Source organism: Paramormyrops kingsleyae, chromosome 16 (genome assembly GCF_048594095.1).
Source record: "Paramormyrops kingsleyae isolate MSU_618 chromosome 16, PKINGS_0.4, whole genome shotgun sequence".
NCBI lineage: Eukaryota > Metazoa > Chordata > Actinopteri > Osteoglossiformes > Mormyridae > Paramormyrops > Paramormyrops kingsleyae.
In genome coordinates, this window is record NC_132812.1 from 7,702,042 (window position 1) to 7,717,298 (window position 15,257).

At 40.4% G+C, this 15,257-nt stretch overlaps 1 protein-coding gene and 1 long non-coding RNA gene across 3 annotated transcripts; one reads left to right on the forward strand and one right to left on the reverse strand.

Annotated features, from left to right (window-relative positions):
- Positions 1–6,303: 6,303 nt before the first annotated feature.
- LOC140578693 (kelch-like protein 10) lies at positions 6,304–12,094 on the reverse strand. Its single transcript, XM_072700494.1, has 5 exons — positions 11,882–12,094; positions 9,577–10,066; positions 8,715–9,329; positions 8,099–8,248; positions 6,304–6,982 (listed from the first exon to the last, which is right to left on the reverse strand). The coding sequence occupies exons 1-5, from the start codon at positions 12,025–12,027 to the stop codon at positions 6,656–6,658; spliced, it is 1,728 nt and encodes a 575-aa protein (XP_072556595.1). The 5' UTR covers positions 12,028–12,094; the 3' UTR covers positions 6,304–6,655.
- Positions 12,095–14,072: 1,978 nt separating this feature from the next.
- On the forward strand, positions 14,073–15,106 carry LOC140578789 (uncharacterized). 2 transcript variants are annotated; one of them, XR_011983060.1, is made up of 2 exons: positions 14,073–14,836; positions 14,994–15,106. It is a non-coding gene; the product is annotated as an uncharacterized lncRNA (long non-coding RNA). The 2 variants fall into 2 exon arrangements; XR_011983061.1 differs by having other exon boundaries at positions 14,998–15,106.
- Positions 15,107–15,257: the final 151 nt, after the last annotated feature.

Below are 15,257 nucleotides of genomic sequence, written 5' to 3' on the forward strand. Positions count from 1 at the left end.
GCAGTGTTGTAAGATATTTTTCAGTTTTTTTTTTCCAAATATGTATTTTTCAAATAAGAATTTTATCTGCGGATTATGGTTGTGAGTGTAACAGGGAAAAGGACAGGCAATTTTGTTTTTCTTATTTTCTATTTTATATGACTAATGTGGTGTGTTTATTTCACCAAAATCCTTCTTTTATTTTAAAACTGGGGGGTATTCCATGAAAGTAGCTAAAGAAAGGCAAGACTCAACCTAGCTCCATCTCTAAACTTAGCCTCATGTCGTTCCACGAACGCAGTTCAGCTTTAACTGAACAAGGTTCATTCAAGACAGACTTGCATAGTCTCACTTAGTGCGCACACCCGCGATATTTAATAAGTCCAAATGAATGGATGAACGATAGATCGACCAAATGAGTCGGAAAGCCTGTAAAACCTGAGCGGTGTTTCTTTCCGCCGCAGAACAAACGCTGCTGATGGAGCTGTATGAAAAATACAAAGATGTAATCGTTAAAAAAAAGGCAATACTGTGGCCATAAACACAGCCAGGGAGTTGGCTTGGCAATGAATTGCAGACAGACTAAATGCATAAGTTACGTAAATGTTACAAATGCTTTGCACGGTGGTACAGTGGTTTATGCTGTTGTCTTATAACGCGAAAGTTGCTGGTCCGATCCCCATAGCCAACGGGGAACCTTCTGGGTTGAAATCACGTGTCATTATTACTGTTTAATATTATCTAATCTCAGTAAAATACTTTCAATCATATCCGTGTGAAATGTTCAGCACAAATCATCATCTTGTCTTTGCTATTTTAGTAATAAACTTTGAAAGTACACAGTGACTAAGGCCACTTAAAATTAATAAATTGTTTTACATGGCCGCCCGCCGCAATTTTTTGGTGCCGTCTCGATTTTTTTTATATTTTATATTTTTCAAAAAATCCGTTTTTTTCACCTCAAAAACTGTGGGTGAAAAATCTTGAATGTCAGCCTCGGATTTTTCAATTTGACGCTTCTCGGAAAATGGTTTTTATTGTTTGTCAGATTGTGTGTGGGCCCACGGTATTAAAATCTTGGCAGGGCATCAATATACCGAGTAATATTACCCTTCGCGAGCTGTTTGAGAACTTTTCTAGTTTTAGTATATCTTTGTTGCCGTTCGTCTTTTCGCTAAAAATATAAAATATAAAATCCCCTACTCACCAATTTTTTAGAAGTTTGAGTCATGTAAAACAATTTATTAATTTCAAGTGGCCTAAACAAAATATAAAAAATATATCTTCCTGTTCATATTATTTTAACGGTTTTTTTTCCAATTTCAGTCATTGCATTTCATGTTTGACCTTTGTCATATGCGTACGTTTTTATTTTACAATAAAATACCGTTATAACGGGCTTCAAGGGACCTGGCAAAACAGTTTACTATATCCAGAGTGGCTGTATGCCCAGAACACAACTACAGGACACCATTTACTCATGCCCCACCCCAGCAGACACACTTGTGGTACAGATTATTATATTGTACATGTAGTAATCCAACTTTACCTGAGCAGATGCGTGACTATTAATAATCCCGACTGCGTATCTACGCTGGATATCACCGGCACGCCAGGCGCCTTGTTGGCGTAGCTGCATGTCCGTTATAGCCGAACAAAGCTATAGCTAAAAGCGGCCCTGATGACCAAATTGTTTGTCTGTTATAAGCGAAATTCCGTTATATGTGAGTCCGCCATATCCGATGCTTTTCCTACATGTTCTTAAAGGCGTACGGAAGGGACCAGCGGACCTCGTCCGTTATAGATATTCCGTTATAAGCGAGTCCACTTTAACGGTCTTTTACTGTAAATATTTTGGAATTAATTGGAATGCTAAGACGTGATTTTATATGCTTTATTATATTGATTATGTAGCAATGGTTGTGGTATTGGGAGTTTTACGGTTGTCATAATCGCGCCCCCTGAGGCTCAACAGGGTTTGCACCACGTTATTCACGAACTCCCGCCAGTCTGCGTTATACCTGGCTGGGAGAGGTACGTGTCTCAGGCAGCTTGATTGTAAAAAAAGAAAACCAGATTTTCATTTCTAAATGTAATTTAAGTTGTATACATTGATTATTACATGGGTGATATGAGGGCTTGATAAGAGGGTTGTTCTGTGTAACTTATTTTATTTCTAAAGTGAACTTTGAGAGCACTAGATAGCTAACCAACTAGCCACATTGTTTTGCAGCTCTGTATGTTAGCGTTCAACATTTTATCTTCATGTAAAGCAGCCTACATTATCTCAGTTTATTTCTTCTATGTTAGGCTTGGTCTTACGGTGACGATTGAATCTCCGAATGTGCTCTCTGTTAATTTCACAAAGGTATGTATTCTCATTATTACGATTGGAAAATAGATTGTACATCGAAAGTTCATTATGTTGGATGAAGTTACGATGTGAAAAAGGAGGAAAACTTTCGGCACAGGGAAATGCAAATGCCTTTTAGTTCGTGCACCTTAATGCATGGATTAAAGTTCTCAGTCGCTATGACGGATTTCCGTCAACTGCATGAGTGCACTAAAGGCTATGAATGGGTGCCGTGGCTGGCCGGCCCCGATTTGCGATCCTTGTCCGATAGAAGTACTGGTGTTTGTGCAGCCATGTCAAATTCGATATCGATTCATCCAAAATGTAGGTTATTTTAATTTTTAATATTGTTGAAAATGTCTTTTGCCGTCTTGATGACTTTGGAGTCAACTGTGTTGACTAATGAATTGCCATGGAATTCTTTATGTTGATTATTAACTTTTATTATTATTATTTATTTTAGCCCTGCATAAGTCTCTGCATCTCAGTACAACCAAATCAGTCAATAATTCAGTGAATATATTTTTAAAGCAAGCCCACATTCTGTTTTACTATGCATGTATATATGTTATGTGCATTAAAGTTTTTTTTTCTATTAAAGTATCTGAGCTTAACATGGATAAAGGATGCATATCAATTTACTATAAATACAGATGTAGGATATTCTATCACTATGGTATCCAAGTGAAAAAGGTTCATTTAAAGCTTCTAAATCAACAGATTTTGTACAATTCATTTAATGCAGTTGAATTCACCAAAATTCTTTTTTTATGTCAATGATGATATTTATGACAGATGATAGCAACAGGCAGAAACACTGACATGGATTTTGACGAGTAATATATTTCCTCATGTCTTTCTCATTCATGGTTTTCCCTACAGATCCGAAAGGTTCCCATATAAATGTATATTCTACTATATTTGCTTTTAATTGTCTATTAGTTCTTTTATTGAAATACAATGACAACCTTACATGATTTTAGTACAACAGTGTTTTATATGTATTTTCGTTTGTTTTGTTTAGTCCATCATCTGTGCTCTAGCTCAGCTGACAGGTGTGTCCACACAAGAAGCACAGAACTTGTTCCTTGCTGGTCTTCAGCACAGCAGAAGATAAGAGTTTCAGGAAAAGACCTGCAAGGTTAAATGGTGCATGTAACATTGTTAACTGTGTACTTTTTTTTTTTTGTCTGTTCTAGTGAGATTGAAGACTTTCACCCGAGAATAACCTGTCAAATGAAAAAGGACAGTCTGCTGTAGGACTGTACATTTTTGTTATTGCTTTTCACTTTTCTAAGTGTTTTTTTTTTTCTTTTCTCAAAACAGAATTTTTACTTTACATTGTTTGCAATAAATAATTTGTATATAAAGCAAGTACTGACTACCCTCATAGTGTTTTTGCTCTTCACTTATTCTTCACTTTCCACAATAAATGAGTTGCTGACAACCTGAAGATAAATTGATCTTGAACTTACCACTGCTAATGCTATCTGCACAGTGACCTAATATTTTATTATGTTCTTGTATTGCTTAGTTTTGCATTTCCAGTATTTCTTCTCTTATTGTTTCATTCCTTATATACATCTGAGCTATATATAACGCACCATTTCAGGTTGACACAGTGATAGTTCTGTTTTGCTTACACTATGAAGATCTTGATAACTTCTCAAAACATAATAAGCACATTTAGGGAGGGCCACTGTTCCCCGCAGCTTAAATACAGCAAATAAAATGTGAGAGGAAGCAAGATTCTAAGAAGCAGTCCTAACAGAGTGAGTCTTTTAAGCATGGACCCTGGGTGTAAGACAAAATATATGGGAAATGTATTGCTAGTTAAATATACACAGCATAAAAAACACCATGGACAGTATTTAAACACTGAAGACACAAAAGGATCAACATCCACTTTTCAGTCTGTTTACTGGGAATGTTGCAGTTGAACTTGTTTTAGGTGAATATCTGATTCATTTATGTATACTCACCTAAAGGATTATTAGGAACACCATACTAATACGGTGTTTGACCCCCTTTCGCCTTCAGAACTGCCTTAATTCTACGTGGCATTGATTCAACAAGGTGCTGAAAGCATTCTTTAGAAATGTTGGCCCATATTGATAGGATAGCATCTTGCAGTTGATGGAGATTTGTGGGATGCACATCCAGGGCACGAAGCTCCCGTTCCACCACATCCCAAAGATGCTCTATTGGGTTGAGATCTGGTGACTGTGGGGGCCATTGTAGTACAGTGAACTCATTGTCATATTCAAGAAACCAATTTGAAATGATTCGAGCTTTGTGACATGGTGCATTATCCTGCTGGAAGTAACCATCAGAGGATGGGTACATGGTAGTCATAAAGGGATGGACATGGTCAGAAACAATGCTCAGGTAGGCCGTGGCATTTAAACGATGCCTAATTGGCACTAAGGGGCCTAAAGTGTGCCAAGAAAACATCCCCCACACCATTACACCACCACCACCAGCCTGCACAGTGGTAACAAGGCATGATGGATCCATGTTCTCATTCTGTTTACGCCAAATTCTGACTCTACCATTTGAATGTCTCAACAGAAATCGAGACTCATCAGACCAGGCAACATTTTTCCAGTCTTCAACTGTCCAATTTTGGTGAGCTCGTGCAAATTGTAGCCTCTTTTTCCTATTTGTAGTGGAGATGAGTGGTACCCGGTGTGGTCTTCTGCTGTTGTAGCCCATCCGCCTCAAGGTTTTGCGTGTTGTGGCTTCACAAATGCTTTGCTGCATACCTCGGTTGTAACGAGTGGTTATTTCAGTCAAAGTTGCTCTTCTATCAGCTTGAATCAGTCGGCCCATTCTCCTCTGACCTCTAGCATCAACAAGGCATTTTCGCCCACAGGACTGCCGCATACTGGATGTTTTTCCCTTTGCACACCATTCTTTGTAAACCCTAGAAATGGTTGTGCGTGAAAATCCCAGTAACTGAGCAGATTGTGAAATACTCAGACCGGCCCGTCTGGCACCAACAACCATGCCACGCTCAAAATTGCTTAAATCACCTTTCCCATTCTGACATTCAGTTTGGAGTTCAGGAGATTGTCTTGACCAGGACCACACCCCTAAATGCATTGAAGCAACTGCCATGTGATTGGTTGATTAGATAATTGCATTAATGAGAAATTGAACAGGTGTTCCTAATAATCCTTTAGGTGAGTGTATATGTACAATATAAAAACAGCACAGCTTCCCATAACAAAATAGGAACTGAAGTATATGAAATAGCTCAGGAAATGTCTGACGGCGTGCGACACCAGCAGGAAGATCCGCCAAAATGCTGCGTGAGCTAAATTAACAGCTTAACTACAGGTAAATAAAATTACGAAGCAGTGACATTCATCTCCCTCAAACGCGCAGAGGGAGATATCGTGCTGAAAGTGATCTCCTTTCGTCTCACCGCTGCGACCCAGGCCACCCAATGCCTCTTCGTTAGTTCCTCTACCTGCTGTCCTTATCCCCTTTTCCAATTGGGTAACCGAAAAAATCTCATGTTGTGGTCCACCTTTCTGCCATTTCTACCATGTGATTTAGTATGACAGCCTTTCACACAGCATGAGTGTCCCATCTTACCAGAGATAATGCCGCACACAAATACTGGCATTTGAGTTGTATACACCCACAATGGCGATTCGACCCACAATACACTGCAGCTATAGCGAGTGTGCCATCATTTTTGAAAGTGTAAAATATACTACTACTAGCCTATTATTATTATTATTATTATTATTATTATTATTATTGGATACGCCAGGCAACAAGAAGCCCGTGCCATTCACCCTTTTGCAGATCTCGTCTTTGTTTTGGGACATTAAAAGCCTTTGAGACGGATGTAGCACTAAATGCTGGGAAATTATTTTCTCCTTACTATGAAGTTTGGCATCTTGAACAAGCGTCGAGAAATAGCTTACAGCCTGTAGGCTTCTCCGCAGCCGTCAAGGTTTAAGCGAACTGCCAAAATCATAATGTTTATTTTTATGAAGAATACAGTGAAATGCTTTTTCTGGCAAAAAGTACCCCCGGCTGTGCTATACATACAAAAGAAATAAGTACTAACATCACAGAAAGATAAAGATAAAGAAAGATAAAGTGCATATAGTATATATAATACACATAAGTATAGCCCCTCTCCCCGCCATTTTTTTTTCCTTCGGATATGCATCAATCTCATTATTAACTTTTAGTGCACTCAGTTGACGGAAATAAGTCATAGCGACGGAAAACTTTATTCCATGGGGTTGTAGTATAGGGTTACCCATTGGGCATTGTCTTTCAGGCGGATGGGTTTTTCGCCTATTGGGTGCTCATCAGGGACTCGCGCGGGGCAGCGTACTCTACGATGCTGGGGAGCGCCGGCACTACACAGCAGCTGAGGCCGCTGCGGGGTATGCCCATGTCATGGGCACGGTACCAACTGCCGGTCTCAGCATCATAGCACTCCACTTTTGTCGTGCTTTTGAACCCATCGAAGCCCCCAACCACGAAAAGCAGGTCATCCACCACCTCAATGCCGAAGTTGCAGCGAGGGGTAAACATGGGGGCCATAGCACGCCAGCGGTCTGTCAGAGGGTCATAGGCCTCCACACACTGCAGACTCTCCAAACCGTTGGAACCACCGACCTGCAAGATGCCAAAGGTAACAGATTCCTCAGATACCAAAGGGATGGGCAAACATCACCTTTCCCAAAGTCATAAACTACGTTTAAGGAATTTTAGGTTTAAGATACCAGGTTCCTTAGAACCTCCCATTGTCTATGTATGACACAAGAGTATAACTCATTTGTGTTTGATATACATGTCAGCCTAACTGCAGTGACGAGGGAGTTGGGTGACAGCAATTCTCAGCTGTCACAAATGACTGCATATGCTTAAATCTTTTGCTTTTATTATTATTACTACTACAAAAATGCTTGCAGTTAAACAGTGAAAAAAGCAACAATCTGAACAAAAATGTCTCGAACTACAAAATATAACTGTAATCAAAAAACTAAACCGTACTACCCATTCGTTTATAGATTGGAAATGAATGCAGGGTGGCTAAAGAAGGCACCATATATTTTTATGTGTATTGAGATAAGCATTCACGGCAGGTTATTTCTGATACTGAAGTAAATTGTTTTGTTTGGTTTAAGCCAGTGGTTCTCAAACTTTTTCTGTCATGCCCCCATTTGGAAGCAGAAGAAACCTCATGCCCCCACCCCCACCTAAGCAACCATCTTTCAGATCAGCCAGACACCCCACCCTCACATTTTTAATTTATTGATATAACATCACAAACAATTTCTATTAAACTATTGAACTGTCTTTAAGCAAAATATATCAAGAAGATGAATTTGAATTAATGCAGTAAGAGCAATATCAGCTAGGCAGACCTCACCGTCTTTTAAACTTCGGTTTTAAGTGATTACCTTAAGACGATGTCTTTGTCTTAAAAGTGTTGCCTGTTTTTCATTTCATGTCAAAAATCTGTCCATTTTAGAATTTAAATGGTCAAGTTGTCAAGATTCTACAGATTTGTAGGTTAGTTATTACTCACACGTGAAATGGATTTGTCATTTTTTCCTGGCTACAGGCATGCCCCACAGTTTGAGAACCACTGGTTTAGATGCATCTCAGTCTGTGATATTTACATCTTATGGCCATGAAATAGCAGCAAAGTTAAAAAATTGTGACTGTCACTGGTAAAACATGACACTTGACACCCATGGTTCAAGGTACGAGACAGTAGTCACTCACTGCGTAGATTTTGTCATTAAAAGCAATGACTCCAAGGCCATGCCGGGCAGTTCTCATTGGCGCAATTGTGGTCCATTGGTCAGTAAGTGGGTCGTAGCACTCAGCAGTAGATAGGAATTCGATCCCATTGAAGCCTCCACAGATGTATACCTAGGAAAATCAGCGAAAAAGCTGTTCATGTTGAATCCATACATCTATCTCCCATCAAAAGTTTATTTACTACAGGGTCATGGTGAACAATGTACAAGCTGGGGGATTTAAACATCATTGTGACACAAACATCAAATTACGTACTACGGATAGTGCAGCAAGACCAGTTCATGTATCTCACAAGTTTTTGATTGTCGGAGGAATTTCACAAACACAGAGCCTGATCGGAACTCATTTACTCATGCTATTAAACTATGAAACCACAGTGCTACTCAATGTGCCACTAATGCAGATCAGTTATGCAAAGTGATTTAAGTTTCATCCAAATACTTAAATTTAGTGAAGTTGGCAATTATATACTAAAATCTGTCATTTGAACAGAAGGAGACCTGCTGAATGTGTATAATAATCAAATTCTTGGGGAAAATGAGAGTCAACACACCCAGATGCCCCTACATTGACCCACCTTGCCATGTATGGTGGTGGCACTGGCGTCACTTCGCCAGTCATTCATGGGCTTGATAAGGCTCCATTTGTTGGTCTCTGGGTCATACCGCTCAGCCGTTTTGAGGTCTCCGTGGCCATCAAAGCCGCCCATGGCATAAATATAGCCATCTAGCGTGGCCACACTCACTTCACAGCGGCGCGAGAGCATCGGGGCCACCTGGTGCCACGTCCGCGTGATGGGGTTGAACTTGCTGACGGTGTTCAAGCAGGTTCCGTCGTAGCAGCCCCCAATGTAGTACACAAACCCTTTGAGATATACAACCCCATGGTAGGCGCAGGGGATGTCCCCCTCCTGCGTGACGTCCAGCCAGCGGTCGACCCGGGTGTCGTAGGCCTCAATCCCATTGACCGGGCTGTCGGTGGAACCACCAGTGGCCAGCAGGATTGCAGAGGGCAGACGTGGACGGGTCAGTGGGTTTTGAAAGTCCGAATATGGTGGAACATTAATTTCCAGCTCATATATGGACTTCAAAACCTCACTAATGATGACCCTGCACTCCTCACTGGCCTTCACAAGGTCATTGTTTTTTACAGTCCTCATAAAGTCTTCAATGTTCATACGAGCCATTCGCACCTACACAGGAAATCAGATGGAGACACTTGTTTCATGTAAGACATTTGAGTGTCTTATGTTGCCCGCTAATTTGTTTCTCAGGGTGTACTGCCGATGGTAATACTTGGAAGTCTACGTTGTAGACTCAGTGGACATGAAAATGGAGGTTTAGTTTCTATCTACAGTAATAAGAACTAGGAACTTCACTTAATTTGCATTCTATTGTTATTTCCACATGTCATTGAGAACATTGTAAAATTATAATCACCTTGGGCAGCAGCATTGAAATATGGGCCTTGCGGCTGGCAGGCTCATGCATGACCCAACGGAGGATGGCGTCAAACACCACATCCTCCTGTCTGACGTTGAGCTCATCCCTTTCAATGATGTCACATAGCTGGGGCAGGGAGAGCTCCAGGAACTCCTCTGACGTGCTGGCAACCTCTGTGAAGTTCTCTAAGATGAACCGGAAGGCTGATTGGTGCAGCTTGGGGCAGTAGCAGACGTCAGCAATTCTGCAGATGCCAATGCAGTTGTCGGCGCAGAGCTGGTCCTCCAGGAAGTCACTGCAAGTCTGCAGGATCTCTGGGATGTCAAGCTGATCAGCAGCTGTCAGGAGGCTCTCCACATTGTCCACCGTGATGGGCACAGTATGCGTGTAGGCATACTCAATGATTAGCCCTAGTGCTTCTGAGGAAATGCCTGGGATTACGTATTCACGCTTCCCCTTGACATTCCAGCCACTGGTGAACAGGGTCCTGAAAAACAATGCAGATGTGACATTTAATAAATATGGGTTTTGCAGATAGAGTTAAATAAGAGGTTTTCCAGCTCTTTTGAACCACGGACCTCCAAATGAAAATCAACCAGAACTAGGGACCTCCTACCGCAGATGATCACCTAGGTAACTAAAAACTAGGGAGCAGAAGGCGGTGAGCATTAATACTTATATTTCCGGCAGTGGCTCCCCTTCAACATAATTACATGTCAAAGGTTAAGGTGGTACACTTAGCAACTGTACCTTACAAGTATTTAGTAACCCAGTAGTACAACATCAACACACAAAAATGTATTTAAAATACTTTCTGTTATCATAGATACTTAGGCCTCGTTCACACGGACGTCTGTACCAGGCGTTTTTCTGGCGTTCGTGGCGCCAGGTGAGTGCCGAATGAACGCCGACTGTTTTTCTGCTCATTGGAGCAAATCAAAGCGACCACACGGGCATTCAGAACCGGCGTTTGGCCGGCTACGCGTTCAGGTGGCGTCAAATAAACGCTGCATGCAACGTTTTCTTGGCATCAAAATCCCGACGAACACGAGGAAAACGCGCTATTGCGTTTACATGACATTCGGTTGGCGTTCCGGAGGACCGAATATGTCCCACGATTCTGTACGGCAACTGCGAGAAACCACATTTTACAGAAAATGTGATACTCGTAATATCGGTATTGTACCAGCAGTGAGTTAATCAGCTGCTGGTACAATACCGATATTACGAGTAACCCAAACCGACGGATCAACTGGTGGTAATATTTTCACTTAAAATACCAATGTAAAAAGCTCAGTAGGCAACTGGAAATTTGGACATCTTTAAGGAAAAACTCATTTAACTGATGTGCCGTATCTGCTTTCTTTTTTCAACTGTCTTTACTCATAGGGTTCAACTGCAGTTAATACGAAATTACAAAAGCTGTAGAAATATTTCAGCATAAAATCATGCGATATAAATAATTATAGTGTTACAGCAATTACGGCCGTTGTTCTGTCGAAAAATACTACCTATCGAGACGTGCTATCGAGGCTTTCTGCGCATGTGCAGTTCCACCATTTTGGGATTAGGGTTAGGTTTTAGGGGTTAGGGTTAAGGTAAGGGTTTTAGGGGGGTTAGGGTTAGGGTAAGAGTTAGGGTTAGAGCTATCTATTAGCACTACGGTAGCATTTTTCGACAAGGCAGCATATATCGACAGAACACCGTAATTATCATAAAGCCTTGCAACCCTGATCAGGATAAGCAGTGGGGATCGAGATTGTTGGATGTGTGGATGTAAATAAAATTTACATAAATGCATCTTGGATCTCTAGCTTAAAAATTAGTTTACACACTGCAGCTGATCCCCCCCAAATTTAAGCAATTAATATATAAACCCCGCTTCTCTCCAATACCTCAACAATTATGGATGGATTCGAGAGTACAGCATAACTTTGGCTACTTATTACCCGTGTGACATACTCAGAAAACTGCGGCTGAAACACACACACCTAACCTGAAAAAAATCACAAAAAAACTGAAAATGAAAGACGCAAATTATGCACGATTGAAAGTAATTTTCAAATATAAAACTAGAACTTTACAATGTGATTTCGTCATCTTGTTTAAATCTCAAGCGAACGCCAGTGAAACGCCAATCAAACGCAGCTACAAAACGCAGGAAAAACACCTATGGCGTTCAAAGGGCGTTCATTTCGAACGTCCATGTGGACGAGGCCTTATTGTCATGCAGAAAAAGAGAGAAATCTCACTCCAAATTTTGACATCATTAGCATATACAGTATGGATCACAGCTACTCACTCGAAATAGGAGCTGCAGCCACACATAATTATTTTGTGGGCTTTGAAGTTAACACCATTGGCCACAAACTCTACATCACAGAGTGCCCCCTTCAGCCGCAGGTCATTGAAAATTTTAAAACTCTGGGACAAAATTTCTGGCTCCATGTTGTATACTTTATCGTATCAGACTGAAATGCAAAGGTTAAATCGCCCTTTATATACTTCCCTCTGTGACATCATTTATGGTCTTTGATGTCATCTGCCATTCCATGACATCTAAACAGACCAGAAATAAGTTCTAGAATTCAAAGTCAGTCCTTACTTCGCAGTGTTGTAAGATATTTTTCTGTATTTTTTCAAATCTGTATTTTTCTTGCAGAATTGTATAAATCTGCTTGTACAATCATCTGTGCAAAATGAACGAGTAAAACCATTTTTTAACAGTTTTTGTAAGAATACTGTGTCTATCTCAGAATTTAATTATGTTTAGAGAAGAATAGGAACTGCGTTTGCTTTAGGGCTGGCAGCATAACTAGAGAAATGATACGAGCCCTGCCGGCTGGGTAACTTTAATCCCCCTTCCCTGGAGAATGCGGGGGAGCCGGGTGTGTTTCTCTTCACAGAAGTAACCGCTTTTTAACGCTGGATTTTTTGGATGAGTGAGTGTGTGGATGTGTGAAAGAGACAAATAAGAATTTTATCTGCGGATTATGGTTGTGAGTGTAACAGGGAAAAGGACAGGCAATTTTGTTTTTCTTATTTTCTATTTTATATGACTAATGTGGTGTGTTTATTTCACCAAAATCCTTCTTTTATTTTAAAACTGGGGGGTATTCCATGAAAGTAGCTAAAGAAAGGCAAGACTCAACCTAGCTCCATCTCTAAACTTAGCCTCATGTCGTTCCACGAACGCAGTTCAGCTTTAACTGAACAAGGTTCATTCAAGACAGACTTGCATAGTCTCACTTAGTGCGCACACCCGCGATATTTAATAAGTCCAAATGAATGGATGAACGATAGATCGACCAAATGAGTCGGAAAGCCTGTAAAACCTGAGCGGTGTTTCTTTCCGCCGCAGAACAAACGCTGCTGATGGAGCTGTATGAAAAATACAAAGATGTAATCGTTAAAAAAAAGGCAATACTGTGGCCATAAACACAGCCAGGGAGTTGGCTTGGCAATGAATTGCAGACAGACTAAATGCACAAGTTACGTAAATGTTACAAATGCTTTGCACGGTGGTACAGTGGTTTATGCTGTTGTCTTATAACGCGAAAGTTGCTGGTTCGATCCCCATAGCCAATGGGGAACCTTCTGGGTTGAAATCACGTGTCATTATTACTGTTTAATATTATCTAATCTCAGTAAAATACTTTCAATCATATCCGTGTGAAATGTTCAGCACAAATAACCGTATCTTGTCTTTGCTATTTTAGTAATAAACTTTGAAAGTACACAGTGACTAAACAAAATATAAAAAATATATCTTCCTGTTCATATTATTTTAACGGATTTTTTTTCCAATTTCAGTCATTGCATTTCATGTTTGACCTTTGTAATATGCGTACGTTTTTATTTTACAGTAAAATACCGTTATAACGGGCTTCAAGGGACCTGGCAAAACAGTTTACTATATCCAGAGTGGCTGTATGCCCAGAACACAACTACAGGACACCATTTACTCATGCCCCACCCCAGCAGACACACTTGTGGTACAGATTATTATATTGTACATGTAGTAATCCAACTTTACCTGAGCAGATGCGTGACTATTAATAATCCCGACTGCGTATCTACGCTGGATATCACCGGCACGCCAGGCGCCTTGTTGGCGTAGCTGCATGTCCGTTGTACTGTATATAGCCGAACAAAGCTACAGCTAAAAGCGGCCCTGATGACCAAATTGTTTGTCTGTTATAAGCTAAATTCCGTTATATGTGAGTCCGCCATATCCGATGCTTTTCCTACATGTTCTTAAAGGCGCACGGAAGGGACCAGCGGACCTCGTCCGTTATAGATATTCCGTTATAAGCGAGTCCACTTTAACGGTCTTTTACTGTAAATATTTTGGAACTAATTGGAATGCTAAGACGTGATTTTTTATGCTTTATTATATTGATTATGTAGCAATGGTTGTGGTATTGGGAGTTTTACGGTTGTCATAATGAACTTTGAGAGCACTAGATAGCTAACCAACTAGCCACATTGTTTTGCAGCTCTGTATGTTAGCGTTCAACATTTTATCTTCATGTAAAGCAGCAGGGGCGATTTTAGCCCATTTTTGGGGGTGCTTCAGTACCCCCAAAATGAATAAAAGCACCCCTAAAGATTTCTAACTTTTTTTTTGACAGTTCATGCTGTTTATGTGAGACAGTATTAAAATATGAAAAATCATTCAGATGTAATATTTTAATAACTAGTATAGATACCCCCCCCCCAGCCCCGAAAAATGGTTCGTTCCAGCTTCACTCTCCGCTACTCTGACTGGCTCCAGCAATGGTGGCTGAGACGCATTGGAGCGGTGGTGTGAGTACTTGGCTTCAAACAGGACATGTTAGCTGCATTTAACCTTCAGTAACTCTTTCTTTATATAGTTCGGTAGTAGGAGTCAGACCATGTCTCTTATTAGCTGAAAAACATTACCCTCACAGGTAAACTGCAGTGTTGAAAACACGTTTTCTGACGATGTTTGCTACCCTACAATCCGCCCTACTCTGTAGGAAAATCAGCAATATTTTGACCGTCCTGTTGCTCCCATTGAAATTTATATAGCCTAAATCTAAAAACTTAAATTGCCAACCGTTTTACCAGTCCTCTTTGAAATGGAACGAGAGAATCTGGTTATTTTTTCATGTTCCGAATATTAAACCTAAGGTAGCTAACTGACTGGAGGGTCAGGGTAAAATGCGGATTCCGCCGGATTCCGCCGAACGTAAACAAAAGGAGGAGCTCAGCGTTGCGGTGCAACTGCGCAGTCAGTACAATACGGATGTCCGAAATCGTATTGTTCTTAATGTTAACATTAATGTCATTGTTAATTTGTTAAACATGTGAAAATGTTCTATATATTATCTGTTGAGCGTTCTCTGGTCGAGGATAATCTACATTTTTCCCCTCTCTTTTCCCGTCAGACAGATGTGGATGTCCATGGCTACCAACGTCACTGTTCATGGATGCCTGTTAATTCCTGACGAATAAAATAAATCATAATAAATCAATAAATAAATATGTCTTTCACCAAACATGTCAGTATTTTATTGTAATTCTGTATTTCTGTAGATCTCACATCCAAGCACTATTGAACTGTTTTGGTGTTATCTGATTAAATTTTCTCATATAAGTACAGCTATAGCCTACTGTACAGCTTGAAAGCACTCCTGTGAAATATCTACGTA